A 25838-nucleotide genomic window follows, 5' to 3' on the forward strand; every position below is an offset into this window, starting at 1 on the left:
TCTCTTGAGGATGTGCCAGAGGTGGACATTTTATCCTTGCTACGATTCTTAAGGAGGAATGTAATAGAGAGCAGTTACCTTTGTTAGGGAGGCAGGCCTTCTACAAAATTCACATCATATACAGTATGTGTGTTAAATGAATAGTATATATGTACAATATATATAATGTTATAGGCCTGAATTTCGAGGCCTGTGTGTTATTTAAATCTCTGTTTTAAGAACACAGGTTGGTATCTCGCTTTTCCCGAGATATGATTGGTAGCAAAAACCGACTGGTTGGGTCAGATGATCTCTCAACATCCCATCTTAAGTTATTATCTTCACATCTGAAGTTGTTCATTACCCCTAACTAAATTCTAAGGTCTACTGGAATGAGATACTAGGATACAAAACTGAAAACTTTAAAGAAAAAAAAAAAAAAAAACTAAACTAGCTTCAAATAAGCTATGAAAAACTGAAATCGAATGATTCAGCGTAGCTATGAAAATCTACTGATTAAGGTCCAAAACATAGATACCCAATTATTTAAAAGGGAATACAGAAATAACTCATCTGTCATTCAAATCTTAAAAGGTCACTCAATACATTATAAAAGTCATTTCTTATATGATTAAATGTCACACCACTCCCTTCTTTGAAGAGGAATGTGGAAAAATACCTGTAAGAGATAAGCGTTATATTAAAAACCAGAAAATGTAAAATAAAAATGCAGAAACAAGATTTCACTGCAACAGGGATAAAGTCTTTCTCCAGAGTCTGTAAGAAAAATCTAAAATGTTTTATGAGTTGTACTCACTTCACGAAAGTGCTCTGGAACACAGACTCCATCTGTGTGCATCCCTTTTGCACAGTTCACATTGTTAATTATACCGAGAATGGATCGTATTGCCCACTCATTCAATGAAACCTCTCCCATTATATGGGTTTTGCAACACACATGAACACACACTCGTGGCATCGCTGGAGTTCGGTGTACAAGAAGACATGCCTTCTGTAAACTAGTGTGTCACGAGGTAATTGATCACACACGTACTTCTACACTCCACTGTGATATTCTCTTCGAATCCGGATCTATAACCGGATCACCTTCTCGAAGGATCTTTTGCTGACTTTTCAATCATGCACGCGTGTGTTATAACCAAGGACGTTTTGCGGGAATGGACACTGCTGAATTCGAAAAACACACCTAAGCATTTGTTGCATGCTGTGTTCTGTCATATGATCTCACGTCTTTGAAAAACCAACCTTCTCTTTTCAATACCAGTTACACATATATAAAATGTGTATGTGTATATATATATTATATGATATATATGTATATACATCACTTGAGTCCACATATGAAGGTGAGTGAAAACCGGGACTATGAGCTAGTGCTTTCGTAGTTTGCATTTTCAAGTTAACACTGAATACAAAAGAAGTTGACAAATTTATATACAAAGACAGGTGGGGGCAGGGTTACAGTTTGTTAATCTGGGCAGCATGTTCTTTAAACAAAAAAGACAGACAAAGGATCAAGGGATAATCCAGGGTGGATATCAACATTCCTGGTGGAAGTAGCTTCACTGAACACAATTCCTACCAGATTTCTTTTCTGATAGTCGTTGACCTTGTAGGTAACCGTTGACTTACCCCCAGTTCATTGTATGGCCTGTCCTAAGCCATTACCCCAGTTCATTGTATGGCCTGTCCTAAGCCAGTGATTCACAATGCCATTATTTGTGTTGGGAGCTTCTTACTTTTAGTCCTTTTGTTGGTTGGCCAATTTAAATTTTATTATATTCTTTACAAGGAATACTGTAAACATTATTGTTTGAATTGGGTGGGCTATTCTTAATTAGTTGATTTCTCAAATTATTATTATATTTAAATGCTAAGTTAATGTGAATAGTTTTTACAATGGGCACTGCAGGAATGAAATCAGAATGAAATGGTAAACAGAGAATATTCTTAAGTTCTTTGTTAACACTGGTTGGATTGTAATGTCTGTTTTGCTTTATTTTTACAGTTTTAAAAAATATGGAGGGTAACATAGTGAATCCCTTATTTTATCAATAATTTTTAACTCCTCTTCCAAAAATTATTGATAAAATAGGAGATTCATCTTACCCTCCGTATTTTTTAGAACTTTGTAAAAATAAAGTAAAAAAAGCCAAATTACAATCCAACCAGTGTTAACAAAGAACTTGAAAGTATTCTCTGTTTACCATTTCATCACAATTTCATTCCTGCAGTGCCCATCAACTTAGTATTTAGATATAACTATTTTAAGAAATAAACTAATTAAGAATAGCCCACCCAATTCAAACAATATTGTATACAGTATTCCTTGCAAAGAATGTAATGAGATTTATATCGGTCAACCATCAAAAGGACTAAAAGTAAGACGCTCCCAACACAAATAAGCCATTTCAAGAGGCTCGTCAAATAATGGCATTGCGGGATCATTGGCTTAAGACAGGCCATACAATGAACTGGGATAAGTCAACGGTTATCTACAAGGTCAATGCCCATCGGAAAAGAAATCTGCTAGAAACTGTGTTCAGTGAAGCTACTTCCACCAGGAATGTTGATCTCCACCCTGGATTATCCCTTGATCCTTTTTCCATGTCTTTTTTGTTTAAGGGGATCGGCCGCTAAAAAAACCCAATAATCTTTAAAAATTTTGATTTGCTGAAAAATTCTATGGCTTGTATAGGGTTCAAGAATGTGTCCACGAAATATTATGCTAAAATTTGCCGTATTTCTCTAGTTATGGCCTAAAATGTAACAATAACTATATACCCATAAAACACCAGTAGCGCAAATGATTTAGTCTGGTATTTTTTGCGATATATATTACGAAAACTTCCTTTGAAATGAAATGTATAATGTCAATAATATCCTACTCGGCACCTTTTAGTTATTCCTAGCCATGACAACGCACACGTCATACCATGACGCCGACTGTGGCTGAGAGTTGCCTATAAACTTCCAAGTTAGAAGGACAAGCCTTGACTGAACTCTGTATTTTCTGCAGCGTTTTTTTTTTTTTCACCGTGCCTAAAAGGTCCAAGAGTTCACTTCATGCTTCTAGAATGCGGAAAAGCCAAGTGGAAAAGTCCAAGCGAGAAGTAGAAGAAAGAGTTCAAGAAATTAGTGCCATAGAGGGGAATGGAGCGACGGAGAAGAGAGAGAGAGCTGTCGCCCATCAAACGGCGCAGGCAGCGATCTCTGCTGACCAGAGACCAACCACATCCACCCCTAAACGCCTCTTTATTTGTTCGTCACTACCAAAGGGCAAAGATATTTTAGAAAAAGAAAGCAGTAGCTCGGAGGCTGATATTATAGACGATCCTGAAAATAAAATGATCATAATAAGTGAAGCAAGACTTGATGAATTACTTGAATCACGAATCCCTAATTGTGAATGTATAGTAATTGGATCCATTTGGCAAGGGATGGATTCGAGACACTAATAAAAAGTGTAGGCAACTATGATACCTAGAGTAATACCTTGCAGCAAGATCAGACAGGGGGACCAGGAACCTAAAATTTATAAGAGTGTGTCTTAGGCACATAAATAATCAATTAATATTCTTATTTATAATCATTTTGCATTAATTAATACCCAAAAATAAAAATTAAAACCATAGAATTAATTGTAACACAGTCTTTGAAGTCCCTTTTACTTTTTTTATGTAACTAAAACTTTGAAGGCCCGTTTCTCAAAACATAAGTTTTTCGCCTTTAAAATGCATCTCCTCCCTTAGTATTGGACCAATCTAAATGAAATTTTAAATATAACATGGGGAAACATGGTAGATTAAAACAAAGCCGGGGATTTTTAATATTTTGAGTTTCTGATTTTTGGCAATTTTTTTTCTGTAATTTTTCCGGGAAAATTTCATTAAAAAAAAAAATTCATATCTCGAAAAATAATTGAAAAATCAAAAATCCCCGGCTTTGTATCGAAGGTCCATATGTGTTTTATACATGGTTCAAATCTCATCCCTTAAAACCAAAAAGCAAAGGAGGAGATGCATTTTGAAAATGGCCATTTTTGGCCGAAAAATGCTCTGGCGTCACAAAACCTAAGGTCACTGAACAAAAATTTTTTCCCCAGAAGTTCCACACAATATCCTTTAATAAACCCCCTATATATCAACAACCTGTCGTTAAAAAAGTCGGAAACCGGCCGATCCCCTTAAAGAACATGCTGCCCAGATTAACAATCTGTAACCCAGCCCCCACCTTCCTGTTCTTGTATATAAATTTGTCAATTTCTTTTGTATTCAGTGTGAACTTGAAAATGTAGAATAAACTATGAAAGTACTTGTTCAGAGTCCCGGTTTTCACTTACCTTCCGACGTGGACTTAGTGATGTTGTCAAGCACACATTCCTTCGTGCTGCATAAATATATGTATATATATATGTATGTATTGTTACATATTTGGTTGCGTTTGGCCAGATGAATATTGGTTTAAAAATTGCCTGGGCCACTTGCCCCAGAACCAAATATGTAAGCAAATGTAACAAACAGGAGAACTTTCCTTTAGATTACATGTAAACGAAAGGGATAGGTCGCCAGGAAAACCAGTAGTTACATCAGATTACTCTATTTCACACAGTTCAAATAAGGAGAATAAGTCCTGGCTGGTATGCAATCCAGCAAAACAAGTGCACAATAATCATACAACAAAATTTACACTTAAATGTCATTCAGAATGCAATAGAAATTTTACACTCGCATAAATGCAAGGTGGAGCCTGTGGCGTGGGACTATATATGGTCACTGACACTCAGTCACAGAAGCAGTGCTTGCTTGTAGCAAGGTTGAAGTAATTATCTTCTAAGGCAACTTCTCACAGGAAAGGTTGTTGGCAGAACCACAAGGGACAAGGTTACGTCTCTGTAAATAGATTTCCTGGATAAGAATTTGTACATACAAGATTCTCTCTCTTGCAGTAAGTTATCAAAATGGAGGGATGATTTACTCTTGTGTCATTGTATAAAGTATTATTTCATCAGTAGACATAAATCTTTAGCAAGGGATTTTACTTTGGGAGATGAAATCTTGAAAAGGAAATGAGATTCAGTGAGAAAAACAGAAACTGGCAATTTATTGTTAATTTCAGACTTAACAGGCACTCCAAAATTGCAATTTGTACTATTGCAAGACAGCTAGTTGCTCCAATGGGTCTTTCAAGTTAACATTGCTTGGGCTGCTTGTAGCCCAGGTCGCTTCTGACCCCAATTGCAGTGTGCCAAGATAAAAGATACGGCCCGGAAATTGGGATGTAGCAGGTAGAGGTTATGCCTGGATGAGAGCTTAGCAGGGACTGCCTTCTCTCGGCCAGTCTTTTGGGATGTTGTTTGTCCCATAAGCCCTCCAGCCACGTAAGTGGCGACTTGCTTGGAGCAGTTGTACCAACACCTGAAAAAACAGTTAAGACCAGCCAAAAAAAGGAGAGCACAGGGATATCAGTCTTGGGGACAAAGGTAAAAAGTGGTTACTAGTAGGCCTGTCCTCCATATGATTAAGCTAATCGCATACCTTCCTTGACCCTGCTCTCAAAACTGCGTTCCCACTACCAATCTGGTTTCCCAGGTATGGGTCATCATCCCCCAATGGATTGCAATCTGATTCCTATGTTGGGACGGGGACGAGAGCAGCATATGTTTGTGACAATATATATTTCCTATATGAAACTTTTTAAATTTATCTTGTTAGTTTCCTATTTAATTTATTATGGTGTCAGTAATCTAGCTGTTGTGATGCTAGTTTTGGTAGTCTTAAATCAGTTATCATTTAGTTCTTTTATTTTACTGCAGTATTATGTGAGCTTTAATTTTAGTTTTCTTGAATAAAGTACAGAAATATTAGAACCTATAACTTCCTAAAATTAGTGCATTTTTACAAGTGTCTAAGAAAGGAGACCTAGTACAAAGTTGAAAGTATTCACTTTGGTTTTGTTAATGTGGATATAGGCTGTCACATAAGGGTTAATAGCTTGTGTGACATTCTAATTTTTGCACTTCCATTTCACAAAAGAAACACAAAATGGAAACTTCAAATTTTTTTAAAAGTCTCATATGATTGAATCATCAAATTCCTTTAAATAGTCTCATCAGATTTAATCATCAAATTTGTTTAGAAAAGTCTCTGATTTAATAATCAAAATTCTTTAGAATAGTCTCATCTGATTTAATCGTCAAATTTCTTTCGAATAGTCTCATCTGATGTAATCATCAAATTTCTTGAGATTAGTCTCATCTGATTTAATCATCAGATTTCTCTAGGATAGTCTCATCTGATTTAATCATATCTTTTTCAGATTGTTCCAGTAGCAGCACCTCCTCCAAGAGGATCTGACAAGGTAATACATTTAATTTTTTCTGCATTTTTGGCTTTGTTTGTTAGCAAGTTTTTCTTTTGGTGTCCAAATCTTTGTATGTACCATGAGTAGTAATGGTTGATTCAGTAAGAGAAAATCATTCAAATTATTATTTTGGGCAGAAGTTAATTACTGATAGTGTGTGTTTGTTTGAGCCTTAGTAACCAGTTATTGGTCAAACATAGGGAGACTAAAAAAGTAGCACTGGACGTATGTCAGTTAAAAACTACTAAATACAACAATACATAAGGGTACAGATATTGTCCTACGTATAATGGGGTTAGGTTCCAAAAACCCCGTCTTTTATTGGAAAAAATGTATCTCGAATTTAGCTCAAACTACCCCCCCCCCTCGACTTGGGACCATCTTGATGTGGTAAGGGGGCTCTTGAACCCCAGGAATTTGTTACAGGGTTTTTAGTCTGAGAGTCCCATATACCATTATATATTTCCTTGGATTAATTTTTGTGGGATTTTCCACTTTTGCCAAAATTTATTGTACCTGATTAACAGGGAAAGAGATAGCTGGGAATGGGTTTACATCCAAAGCTAAATAGTGAGAACTGTGGTATGACCATCAACTGCCCAATAATGTTTGGACCTGAGAGTTATCACATTGATAGCTCAAAGGTGGAACTCTTCTTTAGGGCGGGAATATGGATTCCAGGGGGTTCTGATTCTAGGGATCGGACTCTCAGCATTCTATCCAGCTTACCCATAATATGATTAGGGTGGGAATGATTGTATTCGTGTAATACTTTCAGTCCTAGCAAGGGGGTTTGACTTACACTTAGGCCACTGTAATCAGGTTGTGCCATCCCGTGGGGTAGGGTAGGGAGCGGACAATTGGGAGTTGGTTCTCACTTGTGCCATTGGTGGAAGCATAAACTCCATGAAAGGCTGATGATATCTTTTTAAGGTTTTCAGGTTTATTTATTATTTAAACAAATTTTTTTTATACTTTAATCTTGATGAATAGTAGTTGTAAGGATTCAAGTACCCCTGGGCCCTTTGATGGTGGTGGTTCAGCATAATTAACGACCGCTGAAACAGCGTCTGACATCCTTTGTCTAAAAAAAAAAAAAAAAAAAATTAATTAATTAATTAATTACACTGGAACCATATGGTCAGGAGTTGTTCGATCATCACCAATGCTTTCTTTACAAGTTGAATCTCTCTCTCTCACAGCCAAGTTATTTGCAATAGCATCAGCCATAAAAATAATTAAAGAAGCCTCATGTAATAATTTTGTGATTTATAGTGACTCCCAAAGTGCTGTGGAAGCCATTCAAAGCTATAATAAAAAAAAATATTGTACAGCAAATTAAGTTTTCACTCCATAAATTGTATAATAAGGGAAAAAATATTGAAATATGTTGGGTAGGGATTAAAGGAAATGAAGAGGCTGATAAAGCAGCTAAAGAAGCAGTCCACATGAGGAGCAAATGTAGAAATTGCAATTAGTGATCATATATAAGATATATAAAAACAATCGACATTAAATGGCATAATATATGGAATGAAGAACTGAAAATAATAAATTAAAGCAGATAAAATCCAGTGTTGGAAAATGGAGTTCATCATAGCAGGGAGAGAGAGACAGACAAGTAATTCTGACATGTCTTCGAATAGGCCATACTGTGTTGATGTGTGGACTCTTAATGAACAGTCCATGCAGCCATCCTCCCAAATGCCCAGATTCTAAAGTGTTGATAACAGTCAAACATGTACTGTATTGTGTGAATGTCCAAAATATAACCTGCAGCAAATATAAAATTTTGGAAATCAGTGAAGGAAATTTTTTCAGAATCTCCTACATTTTCAGTACAGTAATACCCCGAACTTGAGCGATTTGAGTTGCACGAATTCACAGACACTAATTTTTCATTGGAACCTAACTAATGGTTAAACACGAGTTTTTCGCAGACGCAAACTTTTGCTAACACTGAGGATACAGTTTGCATACAGTTAGCAAACTGGATATTGAAAATAATCCATTTTAAAAATTAGTATATTTTCATTCCTTCTTTTACTGTCCATGCAAAGAATGACAACTGTGTGCCTTCAGAGTATGAAAAAGTTTCTATGCAAGTCTTCGGTTGTAGAATTGAGTATTTCTGTTTGTTTTTATCTACTATAGAGGGTTCAAGAAACAAGTAATCAAGAATACTGCTTCCTGTTGTTTATGGCAAATAATTTACAGCATTTTTGAATATCATAATGAGAGCAGTTCCACTCTCAGTTGTCTGCAAAAGGAAATTGTCATGCCCAGTGGTGGTTCCTAAAGATGCCAGTTAACCTTCACAAGATTTTATCTTTGTGATGTTAACCATAATTATGTTTGCTGTTGATCCTTTAGTAATGACTAAGACATTTTTTATATATTCCTGGAGGCGAGGTGTGCGTTAGGGAGACATCACCCTCTGCCTCTCCGAACTCCTCCTATTTCTGGGTCTTGCCAACCAGTGTTCCTTAATGGACACGTAATTTTACATGCCTGGTTTTTGAATGACAGGCCACATTTTGACCCACTGCTTTACCAGCCAGGTGCCTGGTTGTGTCATGACTTCTTTATTAGTCCTCAGAGCCTTTGGGTATGACACAGTCTTTGAATCTGGAATGTGAATATGCTTGAGGTGGTTGTTTGTCGTGGATAACAGCTGCTCAAAGACCTACCAAATGAAGTAGCTTTTTAGGCAAAGTAAAAGTCATATCTGCAGTGTAAGATTTAAAGAAGTTCAGTTGAAGTTTAAGTGGACTCTCTCTCTCTCTCTCTCTCTCTCTCTCTCTCTCTCTCTCTCTCTCTCTCTCTCTCTCTCTCTCTCTCTCTCTCTCTCTCTTCATGGTTGGTGATGGTTATTGCTCAGCTCATGGGGATGTATGCTGTAAGTAGGGTTGATTCTCTCTCTCTCTCTCTCTCTCTCTCTCTCTCTCTCTCTCTCTCTCTCTCTCTCTCTCTCTCTCTCTCTCTCTCCATGGTTGGTGATGGTTATTGCTCAGCTCATGGAGATGTATGCTTAAGTAGGGTTGATTCTCTCTCTCTCTCTCTCTCTCTCTCTCTCTCTCTCTCTCTCTCTCTCTCTCTCTCTCTCTCTCTTCATGGTTGGTGATGGTTATTGCTCAGCTCATGGGGGTGTATGCTGTAAGTAGGGTTGATTCTCTCTCTCTCTCTCTTCATGGTTGGTGATGGTTATTGCTCAGCTCATGGGGATGTATGCTGTAAGTAGGGTTGACAATGGTTTTTTGACCATGCTTGAGAAGCAGTTTCACCCTATTTCCTTCTGATATTTCAGGACTATCTTGGACTTTCCCAGTTAGTATTTCTGCTGAGGTGTGCAGGAAAAGACTGCTCCATATGCCCACTTGATGAGTGTGTGAACCATAGATCTTACACATGCAGCAGGTTAAAGCATTACTACTATGCTGGGTATATATGATGATCTGTATGCATGTAATTGCATGAACTGTGGGTGTTGCCAGGTTTGTGCCAAGTTCTTGATGTGTTAGGACAATTCATTGATTGTAGATATAGGCTTCATGTGTGAAGGTTGCCACTTCGATACCACAAAGTATCTTGATGTTTTATAGTGTGATTGTGTGGATCCTGAGGCAAGTCCTAGATCATTTAGAACCTAAGATATACACCTATGAGATCCCATGTTCTTAATCTGCAGCATGTGTAAGATCTATGGTTCACACACTCACCATGTATGTATATGCATACTGTATATGTTTTTAAAAATATATATATATATATATATTTGTATATGTATATATATGTATACATGTATATATGTATGTATATATACATGTATGACTATTTATCACATCACCGTGATTCATATACAATCAGAAAGCTACAAACGTCCTTTAATATCCAGTTCACTCTACCTCGGAAGTAATATATTTTCGTATATGTTACGAATATTTTTAGTTGATAATAAGTCCACCGTCCGTGGGATCGAACCAGCGACGGACGAGAATCAGGACTACAGTGACACACTAACCAGTCGGCCACAAGAGAGGGTATAAGTGAATACCATCTCCCATCAACCCACCCGTCGAACTCAGGTGTTTTGCGTTTTGGAGGCGATATCCACCCACCTCTGCCATGTTGACCGTGTAGTGCGTTTTTCATGCGTAGCCATTATGACTATTTATCACATCACCGTGATTCATATACAATCAGAAAGCTACAAACGTCCTTTAATATCAATTCACTCTACCTCGGAAGTAATATATTTTCATATATGTTGCCGAAGGGGAATTTTAGTTGATAATAAGTCCACCGCCCGTGGGATCGAACCAGCGACGGACGAGGAATCAGAACTACAGTGACACACTAACCAGTCGGCCACAAGAGAGGGTATAAGTGAATACCATCCCCCATCAACCCACCCGTCGAACTCAGGTGTTTTGCGTTTTGGAGGCGATATCCACCCACCTCTGCCATGTTGACCGTGTAGTGCGTTTTGTCAAACGTAGCCATATTATGACTATTTATCACATCACCGTGATTCATATACAATCGAAAGCTACAAACGTCCTTTCTGATTTGTATATGAATCACGGTGATGTGATAAATAGTCATAATATGGCTACGTGCGACAAAACGCACTACACGGTCAACATGGCAGAGGTGGTGGATATCGTCTCCAAACTCAAAACACCTGAGTTCGACGGGTGGGTTGATGGGAGATGGTATTCACTTATACCCTCTCTTGTGGCCGACTGGTTAGTGTGTCACTGTAGTCCTGATTCCTCGTCCGTCGCTGGTTCGATCCCACGGAACGGTGGACTTATTATCAACTAAAATTCCCCTTCGGTAACATATATGAAAATATATTATCCGAGGTAGAGTGAATTGGATATTAAAGGACGTTTGTAGCTTTTTGATTGTATATGAATCACGGTGATGTGATAAATAGTCATATATGGCTACGTGGGAACAAACGCACTACACGGTCAACATGGCAGAGGTGGGTGGATATCGCCTCCAAACGCAAAACACCTGAGTTCGATTATGGGTGGGTTGATGGGAGATGGTATTCACTTATACCTCTCTTGTGGCCGACTGGTTAGTGTGTCACTGTAGTCCTGATTCCTCGTCCGTTGCTGGTTCGATCCCACGGGACGGTGGACTTATTATCAACTAAAATCCCCTTCGGTAACATATATGAAAATATATTACTTCCGAGGTAGAGTGAATTGGATATTAAAGGACGTTTGTAGCTTTCTGATTGTATATGAATCACGGTGATGTGATAAATAGTCATAATATGGCTACGTGCGACAAACGCACTACACGGTCAACATGGCAGAGGTGGGTGGATATCGTCTCCAAACGCAAAACACCTGAGTTCGACGGGTGGGTTGATGGGAGATGGTATTCACTTATACCCTCTCTTGTGGCCGACTGGTTAGTGTGTCACTGTAGTCCTGATTCCTCGTCCGTTGCTGGTTCGATCCCACGGGACGGTGGACTTATTATCAACTAAAAATTCCCCTTCGGTAACATATATGAAAATATATTACTTCCGAGGTAGAGTGAATTGGATATTAAAGGACGTTTGTAGCTTTCTGATTGTATATGAATCACGGTGATGTGATAAATAGTCATAATATGGCTACGTGCGACAAACGCACTACACGGTCAACATGGCAGAGGTGGGTGGATATCATCTCCAAACGCAAAACACCTGAGTTCGACGGGTGGGTTGATGGGAGATGGTATTCACTTATACCCTCTCTTGTGGCCGACTGGTTAGTGTGTCACTGTAGTCCTGATTCCTCGTCCGTCGCTGGTTCGATCCCACGGGACGGTGGACTTATTATCAACTAAAAATTCCCCTTCGGTAACATATATGAAAATATATTACTTCCGAGGTAGAGTGAATTGGATATTAAAGGACGTTTGTAGCTTTCTGATTATATATACATGTATATATACACGTATATATGTATGTGTACAGTATATATATTTGAGGCGTGCACTGGAATAACCAGGTTTGGGGCACAACATCAATTTTCGTTTTTTCGTCCCAAAGTCGGTTTCACAACATAGAGTTTGGTGTGGAATGGCGCAAAACCTTGTTTGTGCACTGTAAATGCGTCCTTAAAGCCATTTATAAATAATTTTTGTGTAATACTGATATTATTTTTTGCTTGTATACTTTTATTACTTATTGTTGCAAGACTGGACTGCTGCTGCATACTTGTACCAAAAGACAATTTTTAACTTACATGTGACTAGTAGTGTAGAATTATCTCCAACTTTGAGTTATTATTAGTGATACCTGCTGGCTACTAGTAGGAGCTACTAGTAACAAAAAACAATACTAACAAACACTTATTGTTAGTATTAAGGAAAATTGTTGCACTTACCTGATATTCATTCATTATGACTTTTTATTGTTTTGATGACTTGGACTTGTTTTAAGGAAAATTGTTGCACTTACCTGATATTCATTCATTATGACTTTTTATTGTTTTGATGACTTGGACTTGTTTTTTGCTATTAATACCTACTAGTAGGAACAAGTAGCAAGTAGCAGTCATACACAAACACCCAAACTAAGCATTTATTATTATACTGTGTTATTTTTTGTACCTGTACAAATTGTTTTAATTGAATTTTTATTTGGAATAACAATCTTCTTGCTGATTTCTTACTACTTGCTACTAGTAGCAAGTAGTAGGAAATTCTTACCACATTAACTCTCTGGGAAGGGAAATGCATCTAAAACGCTGTAACATTACATTTTTTGAGTTTGGGGCTCCTTTTATGCACAAATTCACAAAAGTAAATTAAAATCTGATTTTGCTACTTGTTGGTGTCACTTGAGACACTTCTAGTAGCTAATGAACATTCCGAAAATTGTATCTGGACTACTTAAACCAATTTACTATTACCAACCAACAAATTCTCAATCGGAAAGTTACCGGACGAGTGTATAAGTGGTGAAAACCCATGTTCAAAATGTTTCAAATGCTTAAAAATGCCATAGCACATTCAGTTATTGCTACTTACTAGCTTCTAGTAGCAAAAGTTGTAAAGTTAATTTTTTTTACTACCCTGGCGTTCAAGTGCAGTAAATTTGCAACAATTTTCATATAAACATTTTTTCTGAGGAACAAATAATAATGTTGCTATGGCATTTCTAAGTTTTAAAACTTTGAGCACGATTTTCTTGCTTTTTTAAAATGTGGCCAAACCTGGTTATTCCAGTGGATGCCTCATGTATATATATACACAGTATATGTATGTGTGTATACAGTATATGTATATATGTATACTATATGTGTATACAGTATAAGTATGTGTATGTGTGTATATAGAGGAGTGTCTGTACACCATTTGTGTATACGTACACATATAATTTGTGAGGTACAGTAGAACCTTGGTTCTCGACGCTAATTCGTTCCAGAAGAAGTGTCGAGATTCGATTTTGTCGAATTCTGAGTTAATTTCTCCCATAAGAAATAACTGAAAATGGATTAATCCATTCCTGACCACCAGTCATTACCCCAACCTTGCCTTTTTATACAAAACTTTACACAAATCACAATTAAATAGGTTCAGAGTTGAATAACTTACCGTGTCAAAAGCACTTTTTACATTTTTAAATACATACTGTATCAAAAAAGTTGGCCTATGACCAATGTGGCTGTATTACCATAGGCTAGGCTAAGTAGCCTTATAGGCACTACCAGAATGTACTGTACTGTAACAGGTACACATGAAAACTATTGTTAATAATGATAACATTGAAAAACAAGCCATATCACATGAAATTAATAATACAGTATTTATAAACCGAATTACTTTGTCTGTTATCATAAAATTAAGAAAAATTCCCGAAATTACGTCGGAACTCGGCAGCCTGTGGCAGATATAAACAAACCAGAGCGCCGCCCTGGTGGTGTATCGTGGTACTAATTACATAATGTTTATGTAATTAATTACCATAATGTTTTTATATCTGCCACAGTTAGTACCACGATACACCACCAGGGCGGCGCTCTGGTTTGTTTATATCTGCCACAGGCTGCCGAGTTCCGACATAATTTCGGAAAATTTTCTAAATTTTTTGATAACAGACATACAGTAATTCGGTTTATAAATACTGTATTATTAATTTCATGTGATATGGCTTGTTTTTCAACAGCAGCAGCAGCAGCATGTGTGGGCTTTAAATGCTTTTAAATAAGCATGGGAAGAACGCCACCAACAATGTCAACTAGCGGCAGCCTCCCGAAACTTTTTTCTACAAGTATCATATGATTCATCGGGTCAGATTCCGGTTTGTTGTTTGAACTCCGACACAAAATTTACTCAACATTTCGTTTTGAAATCTGATTATTTCGAGTTCTAGTACAGCCGAGGACTGGGGTTCTACTGTACACTACAGTATGCACTGTTGCATATTTATTAACCTTACTCTTTCTGTCTGGGTTATTGTATTAGTATTTATGTGGTATGCCATACAAAAATATATAAATCTTTACTTGTCCCAACACCATCAGATGAACTTGAGCAACAACCAAGGTTAAAACCTTTGCTGAACAGGTAATACTTCATGTTTACTGATAAACAGTTATACAAATCACATTTAATTATATATATATATATATTATATATATATATTATATATTATATATATATATATATATATATATATATATATATATATATATATATATATATATATATATATATATATATATATATATATATATATATATATATACATACTCATACACGTGTATATACTGTATATATATATATGTATACATATGTATGAAATATATATATATATATGTATATATAATTAAATGTGATTTATACAATTGTTTATCAGTAATCATGAGTATTACCTACTTAGCAAAGGTTTTAACCTTGTTTGTTACTCAAGTTGATTTGATGGTGTTGAGACAAGTAAAGATTTATACATTTTTATATGGCATACCACATAAATACTAATAGAATAACCCAGACAGAAAGAGTAAGGTTAATAAATATGCAACAGTGCATTTGTAGTGTACCTCACAAATTATATGTGTATGTATACACACGTAAATGGTGCACAGACACTCCTCTACTTACGAACTTTCAGAGGTATGAACAACCGGGAATGTAGATTAAAACTACTTCACTGTATTATCATCATAATTTGCTCAATGTATTTAGGTTTTAAATATTCTTATTAATAAAATATTCTATAAAATACAGTACAGTACTAATATTGTGTTTTAGTATGAAAAAACATGAATGGTATTGTATGTATTCAATCTGAGTATATCAAGGTGGACTCAAGAACAAATCAAGATACAAACAGCCGTTTGGAACATAACCCGTTTATAAGTAGAGGAGTGTCTGTATGTTTGCACTAGAACACGTACACTAACTGAGACACTGATGGACATGAAAAGTGCAAGAAAGGCTCCCAAATGGACAGTCTTGCCCCACCCTCCCTGCTCAGCTCTCCTGGCACTTTCACCCCATAAGAACTTAGCCTTGCTTATCCCATGACAATGTGCTGCCACTCAAAAGCTGTTGACAAAATTATGTTTAAGTGATGATGCTCTGAAATCTGTAATAATTGCAAAAGTTCCCATGCAGAAAAGAATCTCTCTCTCTCTCTCTCTCTCTCTCTCTCTCTCTCTCTCTCTCTCTCTCTCTCTCTCTCTCTCTCTCTCTCTCTACCCACCCAGTGTTTTTTTTTTTTTTTTTTTTTTTTTTTTACCTACCCAGTGTTTTTTTTTTTTTTTTTTTTTTTTTTTTTGCCTACCCAGTGTTACCAACTGAATGCAGTCTCCAATTTGGTGAAGTACATAAGAGGTTGTATTGCTGGATCCATCTGTGTTTGTAAAGTTGTAAATAGTTACACTTAAAGGACAAGCTGGTAATGAAAGAAATATTTTTTTGCTACATTAGTGACTATGTGTTTTATCATATATTTAGGCATTGTAAGACATAATTTGGTACTGTAGAGTAATCCTTCAATTATCGCTTCGTTATCCAGAACTCAACATTATCTGACACATCTGGACCAGGGACCAAGCCCCAAAGATATATGATAAATGACTACCAAGTTAGTGATGCTGTGAAGACTTGTGTTGGTCACAGGCATTTAGAGCAAGTAAAGAATTTATGACATTTGTGCTTTTATGATTGTATTTTCTTGACAGATTCTCTCATATGATTCTATTTCAGAATTCTTCCGAAACTTTAGGCTGCAACATCAGTAATAATGAGGACCTTTGTGTGCATGTGCCTGTGTTGGATGAAAGATTTTCCTCCTTCCTGAAAAGACACCTTAGCAATTTCCATTTGAAAGGTTCTGATAAGGTAAGCTTTGATCACAATACAATGAATTTTGCCATGTAAAATTGTCATTTACTTACACCTGTTTCTAATCATTTTTCATTTTGTAAGGGGAACAAATTTTGTTTAACATGAGGACCTCTCTCCTTCCTCTGTCTCTTTCTTTGTCGCCTTGCTTTTGTATGTTGATTAGCTTTTCTCATATCAGGAATCGGCTGATATTGAAATGGCAGGAATGAGTGCTGAAGTTGCTGAATTTGATGGCAAGGGAAGGAGTATTTCCTTGGGTGGAAAAGATACAGGTAGTCGTCGACTTACGACCTATGCGACTTACGACTGACCGACTTTACGACGGCTATGACAATATAATAATATATAATAATATTTAATTTTATATTTTGCTAAAATACGTCGAGTAGCGCATCGATACTTTTTCGCTACCGCAGCGCGCTCATATCCGAGAGATGCTCAGCTTTCGGCAGCATTGTGTGTTTGTGTCGTTCGAAAATAGTAAAAGATTCATAATTTTGTAATGTATTTTGTATTTCTATTTTTTGCAAATAAATCAAATGTAATAACAAATTACTGTATTTGATGGCTTATAATACGCATGTCTGCATAGGACGCACCCCAATTTCAGCAGGACATTAAGGGGAAAAAAATAAGGTTTCCTAGCCTATGCTCATATGATTTTGGTAAGTAAAAACTGTAGTATTAGGTTATCATATGCATATTGTTTCTTACCCACAGAATCAACAAAAACATTAATAAAGAAGTTATTTACCATATTTATGTTTATCAAAATATGTATTATACAATCAGCCATTTACTACGATCGAATGTTTCGTCTGCTGCTGAAAGCTACCTCATAGGTTTACCAATAGATTGCAACACATTCATTTGTAAACATTGTTTCTTACCGGCAGAATCAACAAAAACGGTAATATATGTTATATATATCCATTATATATTATAAAAGTATGCAATCAAGGGGTAAAATCCAATAAATAAAAATGTTTCCTATGTAACGGCTCGAGTCTCGTGAGCAACTGAACAAAGCCATGTTATTATTCTTAAAAGAGAATGCTAGCACGAGTTACGAAGTATCAACTCAACGAAGCCTTGTTATTATGCCTAAAGAGAATGGTAGCAGGAATTGTCAACCACCAATTGATCGAAGCCATGTTGTTATGCGTAAAGAGAATGTTAGCAGGAATTGCCAACTACGAACCGAACGAAGCCTTGTTATCCGTAAAGCTCTCGAGATAATCACCAATAGGTGGCAGCACACGTACTGTTTATATCTATAAATGTGGAATGCGGCGATCCGCTGTAGACGACGATAATGATATTAACATTTTAATGAAAATATCGGTAATAACAACGTAGATATTGATTATAATACTAGCAGTAGTAATTGCGGTGATGGTAAGTGTGATAATGATAAATAATTATAATAAACTTTGTTTTTTAATAGGTTATTAGGATAACACCGAATTTTACGCATCTACGTGACGTTTCATGTATAATTTCGGCCAAAATTCTTAAATTTTGAGCCTACATTATGTACATAGGACGCAGGGGGATTTTTTAGGCCATATTTTTTTTTTTTTTTTTTTTTTTTTTTTTTTTTAAGTGCTTCTTATACGTCGTCAAATACGGTATGTATTTAATTCAAACCTATAAATAAACAAAAGTAAATAATACGTCATACGTGTAGCCGATTGGCAATGCAAATGGCGGATAAGAAAATGTAAACAGACCAGACAGATAGTTTGAATGCGTACAATAAAAATGTTAAATACAGTAATAAAAGTAAGTATTAATCAAGGAGTTCAAGCATGATAAGATTTCATATGCTAAACGTAAAAATAGGTACTATACATGCACATTTTTTGGATAATATAAAATGTATATGTAGGCTAGTCATACTTAGGATGTAATATATGATGGATAATATACGGTAGGTACAGAATACATGTACATATGTGGTTTGGTCGACTTACGACAAGATCGACTTCCGACCGCTCTGTCAGAACCTAATGCCGTTGTAAGTCGACGACTACCTGTACATGTGTCTGATAGTAACTCTTGTAAAAATGGCACTCAAGGATGTACTCATGAGACATCAAACAGGGAAACAACCAATCCCTTGCAGATTTCCATCACTGTATTTTCAGGTGTCAGGCCATCTGTCCTTCAGGAAGTACTTAATTTTTTTTTATGAAGGAACGTCTACCAATCATAGCCCTTTGTTTTGGACAAGTAGTAGTAACCCCTCAGGTGTCCACTTGAACTAATTCAAATGGAAATACTGTATGCGTTATCTAAAAGTCTTGTTGGTTTCAGTGCCATAGAGAAGCTCTGAAACCAACCAGTTTTTGGTTCCCCAAGTTGTTGTTGGAGAGGCAGATGAGATGCTTATGTGCCCAATGCAAGCCCTGTGGCACTATGTAGTGAGAACGCAAAAGTCTCGGGCCAGTTTTGGGGTCTTTATATGAGTATCACCAGCAGGCAAAAGGTGGTAGTGTGCAGAAATACCTTTCTGGCTTCGTGAGACGATCAGGTGAGCACAGTTAATTTTGTGAGGAGGTTGGCTTTCCAGCCCTAGCCATTCAGAGAAATGCTTTGGTTCATAGGTAATGAGGGCAGATGTTTGGCGACATCAGACTATTACATCATTTTACGATGGGAACTTTACCCACAAGTCCTTGGACACTTATAGGACCTGTGGTGATTGTTAAATAGCTAATCCATGAACCTCAGACAGAAAATGTATTTTGCCTAAGGTGCTCAGTTTAGGAATGAAATAAGGGCAGAAGTTAATTGGGTGAGTGTATCGCTCTATCTCTTGTCTAGTCTTCCATCCCCTGTGAGGCAGCAGTCAGGCTGATTATGAGCTGGATGATGCAGGTAGACTTCATGGTTAGGCATCCTATCTGATCTTTGGCGCATAAGGTGCAACTCCTCTTACTCCCCTTTTAACATGAAACAGCGATAATGCCTGTGTCTTGTGATGTTTAACCCAGAACTAGCAGGTGTTCTGACCTGTGCTACCCATTCTCTGAAGATTTGTAAAGTGATAGTTCACACAGTTGGTGTAGGTTATAAAAGTCATTTAGCCTCTGCTCATGACTGTGACAGGTTGCTTGGCATTTCTATGTGAAGATTGCATTTGTCAGGTTGGTGAGAGACTGTCCTCCTACCTGAGGAGTTGTTCACACACATATGGCACTGGGTTTGTATTCTTGCAGGAAGAAACATTTTATTTTTACGATAAAATTAAGCTATAGTTTCAATTTGCGCAGCAGCCTAAATTTTAAAGATTGCGGTAGCGCTTCTATTGTTTTTGTGTAGGTGACTAGCCCGCCCACTGTCGGGGAACAATAGGAACAACAAAGCAGAAGAGCTCAATTCGTTTGTGCCCTTATGTCCATGAGAGGGGAGGGAGGGCTCTGAAAGTTTTTAATTACTTGGTAAGTATACTGTATATGAAACAATGTTATCATGAAAATGATATTTTCATGTTAGTAACTTAACAAGTAATTACATAGCTGAATCCCACATTAACAGGAAGTGTGATATGTGGGCATATTCTACTCCAAAATATTAAGTAATGGCAATGAATTTGAGATAGAGAAGTTTGCTGGCAATGGTACAATGCTCGTTTCCTTACCTGGTACGAGAAGTACTGCAGGTAGATACTGCCTCTGGTTGGTGCTCATCTTAACCCTTAAACGCCGAGCCTCTATTTACAAAAACGTCTCCTGTATGCTGGCGGCGTTCGGGAGTTAGCGCCGAAGCGGAAAAAAAGTTTTTTTCAAAAAATCACAGCACGCTTAGTTTTTAAGATTAAGAGTTCATTTTTGGCTCCTTTTTTTTTTGTCATTGCCCGAAGTTTAGTATGCAACCATCAGAAATGAAAAAAATATCATTATCATATATAAATATTGAAATATATGACAGCGCAAAAAAAAATTATTCATATGTAATTTTATACAAATCGCGCTGTGAGCAAAACGGTTAAAGCTAACGGGTTATTTTGTTTTTCTTTGTATTGTACACTAAATTGCGATGATTTTGGTATATAACAAATTGTAAAAGAATCAAAGCAACACAGAGAAAGTATTATCACAAAATGATGCATGAATTCGTAACGCGTGGACGTAAATTTTTTTTTTTTTTTTTTTTTTTTTTTTTTTTTTTTTTTCTCCACCATAAATCGAAATATTGTGCTAGAAACTTCCCGTTTGTTGCAAAATGAAGCTAATTGATTGAATATTACTAGACTGTAAGTGTTTTAGCTTACAATTGCAGTTTTCGACCATTTCGGTCGAGTTAAAGTTGACCGAAAGTCGAATTTTTTCTATTTATCGTGATTTATATGAAATATTTCAAAACTGATAAAAGCTACAACCATGAGTTATTTTCTGTTGTATTGTACATGAAATTGCGCACATTTTTATATATAAAACTTTATGTAACAACTAATATAAAACGGTGCAAACATTACGACAACGTGACGAAAGAATTTCTGAGATGTTCGGCCGAGTTACTGCGCAGACGTAATGATTCTCTCTCTCTCTCTCTCTCTCTCTCTCTCTCTCTCTCTCTCTCTCTAGAAATTCACCATAAATCAAAATATTTCCAGTTTGTTGCAAAATGAAGGTACATGATTGAATATTACTAGAATGTAAGAGTTTTACCTTATAATTGGGTTTTTTGACCATTTCGGTCAAGTTAAAGTTGACCAAAGGTTGAAATTTGGCAGTTATCGTGATTTATATGAAAATATTTCAAAACTGATAAAAGCTACAACCATGAGTTATTTTCTGTTGTATTCTACATGAAATTGCGCACATTTCCATATATAAAACTTTATGTAACGACTAATATAAAACGGTGCAAACATTACGACAACGTGATGAAAGAATTTCTGGTGCGGACGTAAGGAAAAAGCTTTTTTCAAAAATTCACCATAAATCGAAATATTGTGCTAGAGACTTCCAATTTGTTGCAAAATGAAGGTAAATGATTGAATATTACTAGAATGTAAGAGTTTTACCTTACAATTGCGTTTTTTTACCATTTCGGTCGAGTCAAAGTTGACCGAAGGTTGAAATTTTGGCAGTTATCGTGGTTTATATGAAAATATTTCCAAACTGATAAAAGCTACAACCATGGGTTGTATTTTGCTGTATTTTACATGAAATTGCACACATTTTCATATATAAAACTTTATGTAACGGCTAATATAAAATAGTGCAAAAATTACGACAAAATGACGAAAGAATTTCTGAAATTTTCGGCCGAGTTACCGCGCGGGTGTAAGGAAAAAGTTTTTTTAAAAAATTCACCATAAATCGAAATATTGTGCTAGAGACTTCCAATTTGTTGCAAAATGAAGGTACATGATTGAATATTACTAGAATGTAAGAGTTTTAGCTTACAATTGCGTTTTTCGACCATTTCGTTCGAGTCGAAGTTGACCAAAGGTTGAAATTTTTTGTAGTCGACATACGGTACGTCCACTTGACACCCAACAGACAATTTTAGTTGACGTATGATACGTCCAGTAGGCGTTTAAGGGTTAACCTGTAGTGTCGTGGATGTGTAGCCGTGGGGCGCCTCTACTTAGGTGAGAGCTTTGCAGTGAAAGATGTGTCTGATGGCCAGCAAAGCATAAATAAGTGCACTTACCCTGGGTGCCGTAAGATGATGCTGTCACCTACACTGAAATAAGAGCCACCACTCATCCACTAAAAACTGGTGGGCACTCCAAGTACATGGTACCCCCAGACTCCTCCAGGACTTGACACCTTATATCAAAGTGGAGTGATAGAGGATAGAAAGAATGCTTCCCATGCTTCATCCCCAATACCATTATTCTGACTCATTCAGAACAAGTAGACCATTTCAAACCATAAGTGTAATCATATATCCTAAACGGTTTGAAACGTACTAACCTAATTGTAGCCCAAGTCTATACCGTAACACCCGGGTTACTTCACTCATCTTCCAAAATTGCACTTGAAACACTGCGTTGTGTTATGTATATTAATCTAAGACATAAACAATATAAACTTAATGTTAGTTCAAATGGCACATTTGATATTCCCAGCCTGAATTAGAATGAGATTGGCATGAGCTCAGTCTCTACTCATAATTCTCATTTAAAGCACACTCCAAGAGACTCTCCTTACATTTAGATATGCATGTCTCCTAAAGCAAATCTCTGTAAATGAACGTTAGGATGAAAAGGAATACTTGAGTGGGTTTGATGGCACCGGCAACTATGGCTATATTCCCTTTTCTTGAGTCCCTGCGAGAGACAATGACACTGCATCAGAGCTGTGACAAGGCTGTCTTCACGGCATCTTTGACCACCACCAAATGTTCCACTAACAACCGAACAAACAATTAAATACACAAAACAGCAAAACACGATGCTTTTCACAACTAAATACAAACACAAAAAAGTATAATATCCTTCTTCTACATAATATGCATTCCCACTTAGCGTAAATTTAGAAAGAATTCATAAAACTATACCACATCTTATGGAAAGGTACAATCTCTCTTGTTGAAGTTCAACTACCGTGGCAGCCACTGTTAACGGACCCAAGGTACTGCAGTTTATGAACACTGTTTCCACTTCTTGTAAATAGTGCAACACGAAGATCAAATTACACCTCCAGTAAGTTGACTACGAAATAGACGGGAGGACAAGTTTTGTCTGAAAACTAATGAGGTAGCGACTGCTCTGATCTTATATGAAAAGGCAAGGTTAGGGTAATAACTGGTGGCCAAGAAAGGATTAATCCATTAATTCATTTAGAGCCAAGAAGGATTTTATGTGATTTGTATTTTTATGACTGGATAGTCTTGAATACTGTACAGATTTTCTGATTCTCCTATTTTATTCTGTTTCAGACTGGTCCAGAAGTAAAGTGCAATGTGAATGATGATGAGGACCTTCATATGTATGTGCTTGGCCTGGATAAAAACTCTCCTTCCTATGCAAAAATTTCCAGTTTCCTAGCTAAAGGCTCTGCCAAGGTAATTCAATCACATTACTAAGAATTTTTCCAAGTAAAATAGTAATTGACTAGTACTTTGAAGCTAATGATCTTTAATCTTGTAAGGGGAAGAGCTTTCATTTGACATGAGACTTACTCTCCTTTATTATTTGGTTGTCCTTGAGGTCATATGTTTATTGTCTTGTCTCATGTCAGGAGTTGGCTGATATTGAAATGGCAGGTGAGAGAGTTGCTGACACCAGTGTGAAAGGGAGGAGGACAAATATTACAGGAGGAGAGAAGCCACATGAATCTAATAGTAACTTAAGAGATGGAACTGAAGAATGCACTCAAGAGTCTTCAGACAACAAGGATGATTGTAAGAACCACCCCAAACTGCTCCCTGATGAGAATATGAACAAAGCGTGTGGAGATAGTTTCTCATCAATTTCTGGTTCTTCAGAGATCTGTAAGATGCGTCACCCGTTGACCAAAAAGGTACTGTAAATGAATGTTCATTATACCTTGTGCAACATTGTGAGTTTTCTACTTTTAATTTCACAAAATAAACTAAGACAAAACTTGTTGAATTTTTTAGAATAGACCTGTCTGAGTCATTTCAACTTATCCAGATCATTCCAGAATTTGCTGATGCTGGAGGATATAATATGGTAATGCTCCTAATGTCTTTTTTTCTGAAATCTTAGGCATATTTTGTGAGTTTGTCTTGGGACTTCATGTTATGGGTGGGTGTTGTTGCTTATGTTTCTACATTAAATCTTTTAAATTTTAAGTTTATTCTGTCAACGGTTATTAAACTATATATTTCATGGATTTACATGGTACAGTATATGTTATAATTTGTAATTGTATTTCCCATCAATTTTTCAACCTTTGAAAGTTTGAGCTCAGATGTTGCACATTTACCTATCATGTACTGTTCATAAAGTTTCCTTAGTGTAGAGTAGTTGAAAAAATATATAATACAGTAATTGGTTGTTGATTATAGGAAATAGCAATGAATTATTAGACAAGCCTAAATTTGATAAGCCTGTCTAAATGTTTTAGGATTCACATTTAGCCTAGGAAACATTTGTTTCGTGACCCATTCACAGCCACATTGTTGTGATAATGTACATTATAGCGTTACAAAGTTAGATAAGCCGTAAGTTGTACGGTATAGGTTGTAAGTCAGCAACTATCTGTATCTCTGGCTTAGGTTTATTGGCAGAGAACAACCATGGCATACATTAAGTTTGGAATCTGCATTGATGTTAGCTGTAATATAAGATCGTATGATGGTATCTCCACAGTGTCACTAAGTTGTTTTATGCAGATGCCCAAGTTGAATTGCTAAGGTGTTAAGCTATCAGCCACAGACATTCCTGCTAAAAGGAATGTTTCGAGAGATTTTCAATTGCCAGGGACAGGTAGGTCCCTAACCTTTTTGCCTGGGGAGTGAACTTTTGGGGAACTAGTGTTCAATCTCTTTGCCATGCAATTATACAAGCACAGAAAGTTCCCAGTGTTTTGTTCTTTGCAGTAGACCTTATGCTATCTAAGAATACTGCTTCCTACATTCTCATGGGCACCAAGATATCTTTGCCTTTCCTCCTGTTAGTTTGATTTGCTGGAAGATCAACTTAGTTTTTGTCACTCTTGGTCTCAAAATGACTCGATTTGTTGAAATATGAACCTAGTTTCTGTCACTGTGGGTCTGGAGTTGAGTGTAGTAGGTCCTGCTTTTCTCTCTTAGGCTCACATTTGAGGTAGCCTTTACTACTGTAAAAGAGAGTGGACCATCTCCAATTGGTGTAGTAGAAGGTTTCTCTCCAGTTTATGCTATTGTGCAGCAGTTTGCTAACTAATGATTTCCTAGTCTGGGCAGGCTTCTCTTAGTCCCAACATTGAAGCCTATTTCTCTTCATCAAACCACTTCTTCCAACTAGGGGTGTGGACCTATCTTTTGTGTGCATGTTCATTGCATCTTTTAACAATTTTACACTCAAGTTTATCTTGGCTTCATTAGAGATGTGACATGTTCTTCATAGCCTAAGTCTAGTGCTGTTGAGCCGTTAAGAGAGGGTCTTGAGAATGAAACCTCACCCTTGATCA

At 36.7% G+C, this 25838-nt stretch overlaps 1 protein-coding gene across 1 annotated transcript in view; it reads left to right on the top strand.

Moving 5' to 3' along the window:
* The window catches only part of LOC136844153 (uro-adherence factor A-like), a 137946-nt gene that overhangs the window by 60522 nt on the left and 51586 nt on the right, over window positions 1-25838 (top strand). The window contains exons 6-9 of the mRNA XM_067113166.1: window positions 6319-6360; window positions 16594-16728; window positions 23638-23763; window positions 23940-24221. Of these exons, the coding sequence (XP_066969267.1) occupies window positions 6319-6360; window positions 16594-16728; window positions 23638-23763; window positions 23940-24221 (585 nt within the window). The remainder of the gene's footprint in view (window positions 1-6318; window positions 6361-16593; window positions 16729-23637; window positions 23764-23939; window positions 24222-25838) is intronic.

Source organism: Macrobrachium rosenbergii, chromosome 12 (assembly GCF_040412425.1).
Source record: "Macrobrachium rosenbergii isolate ZJJX-2024 chromosome 12, ASM4041242v1, whole genome shotgun sequence".
NCBI classification, from domain to species: domain Eukaryota; kingdom Metazoa; phylum Arthropoda; class Malacostraca; order Decapoda; family Palaemonidae; genus Macrobrachium; species Macrobrachium rosenbergii.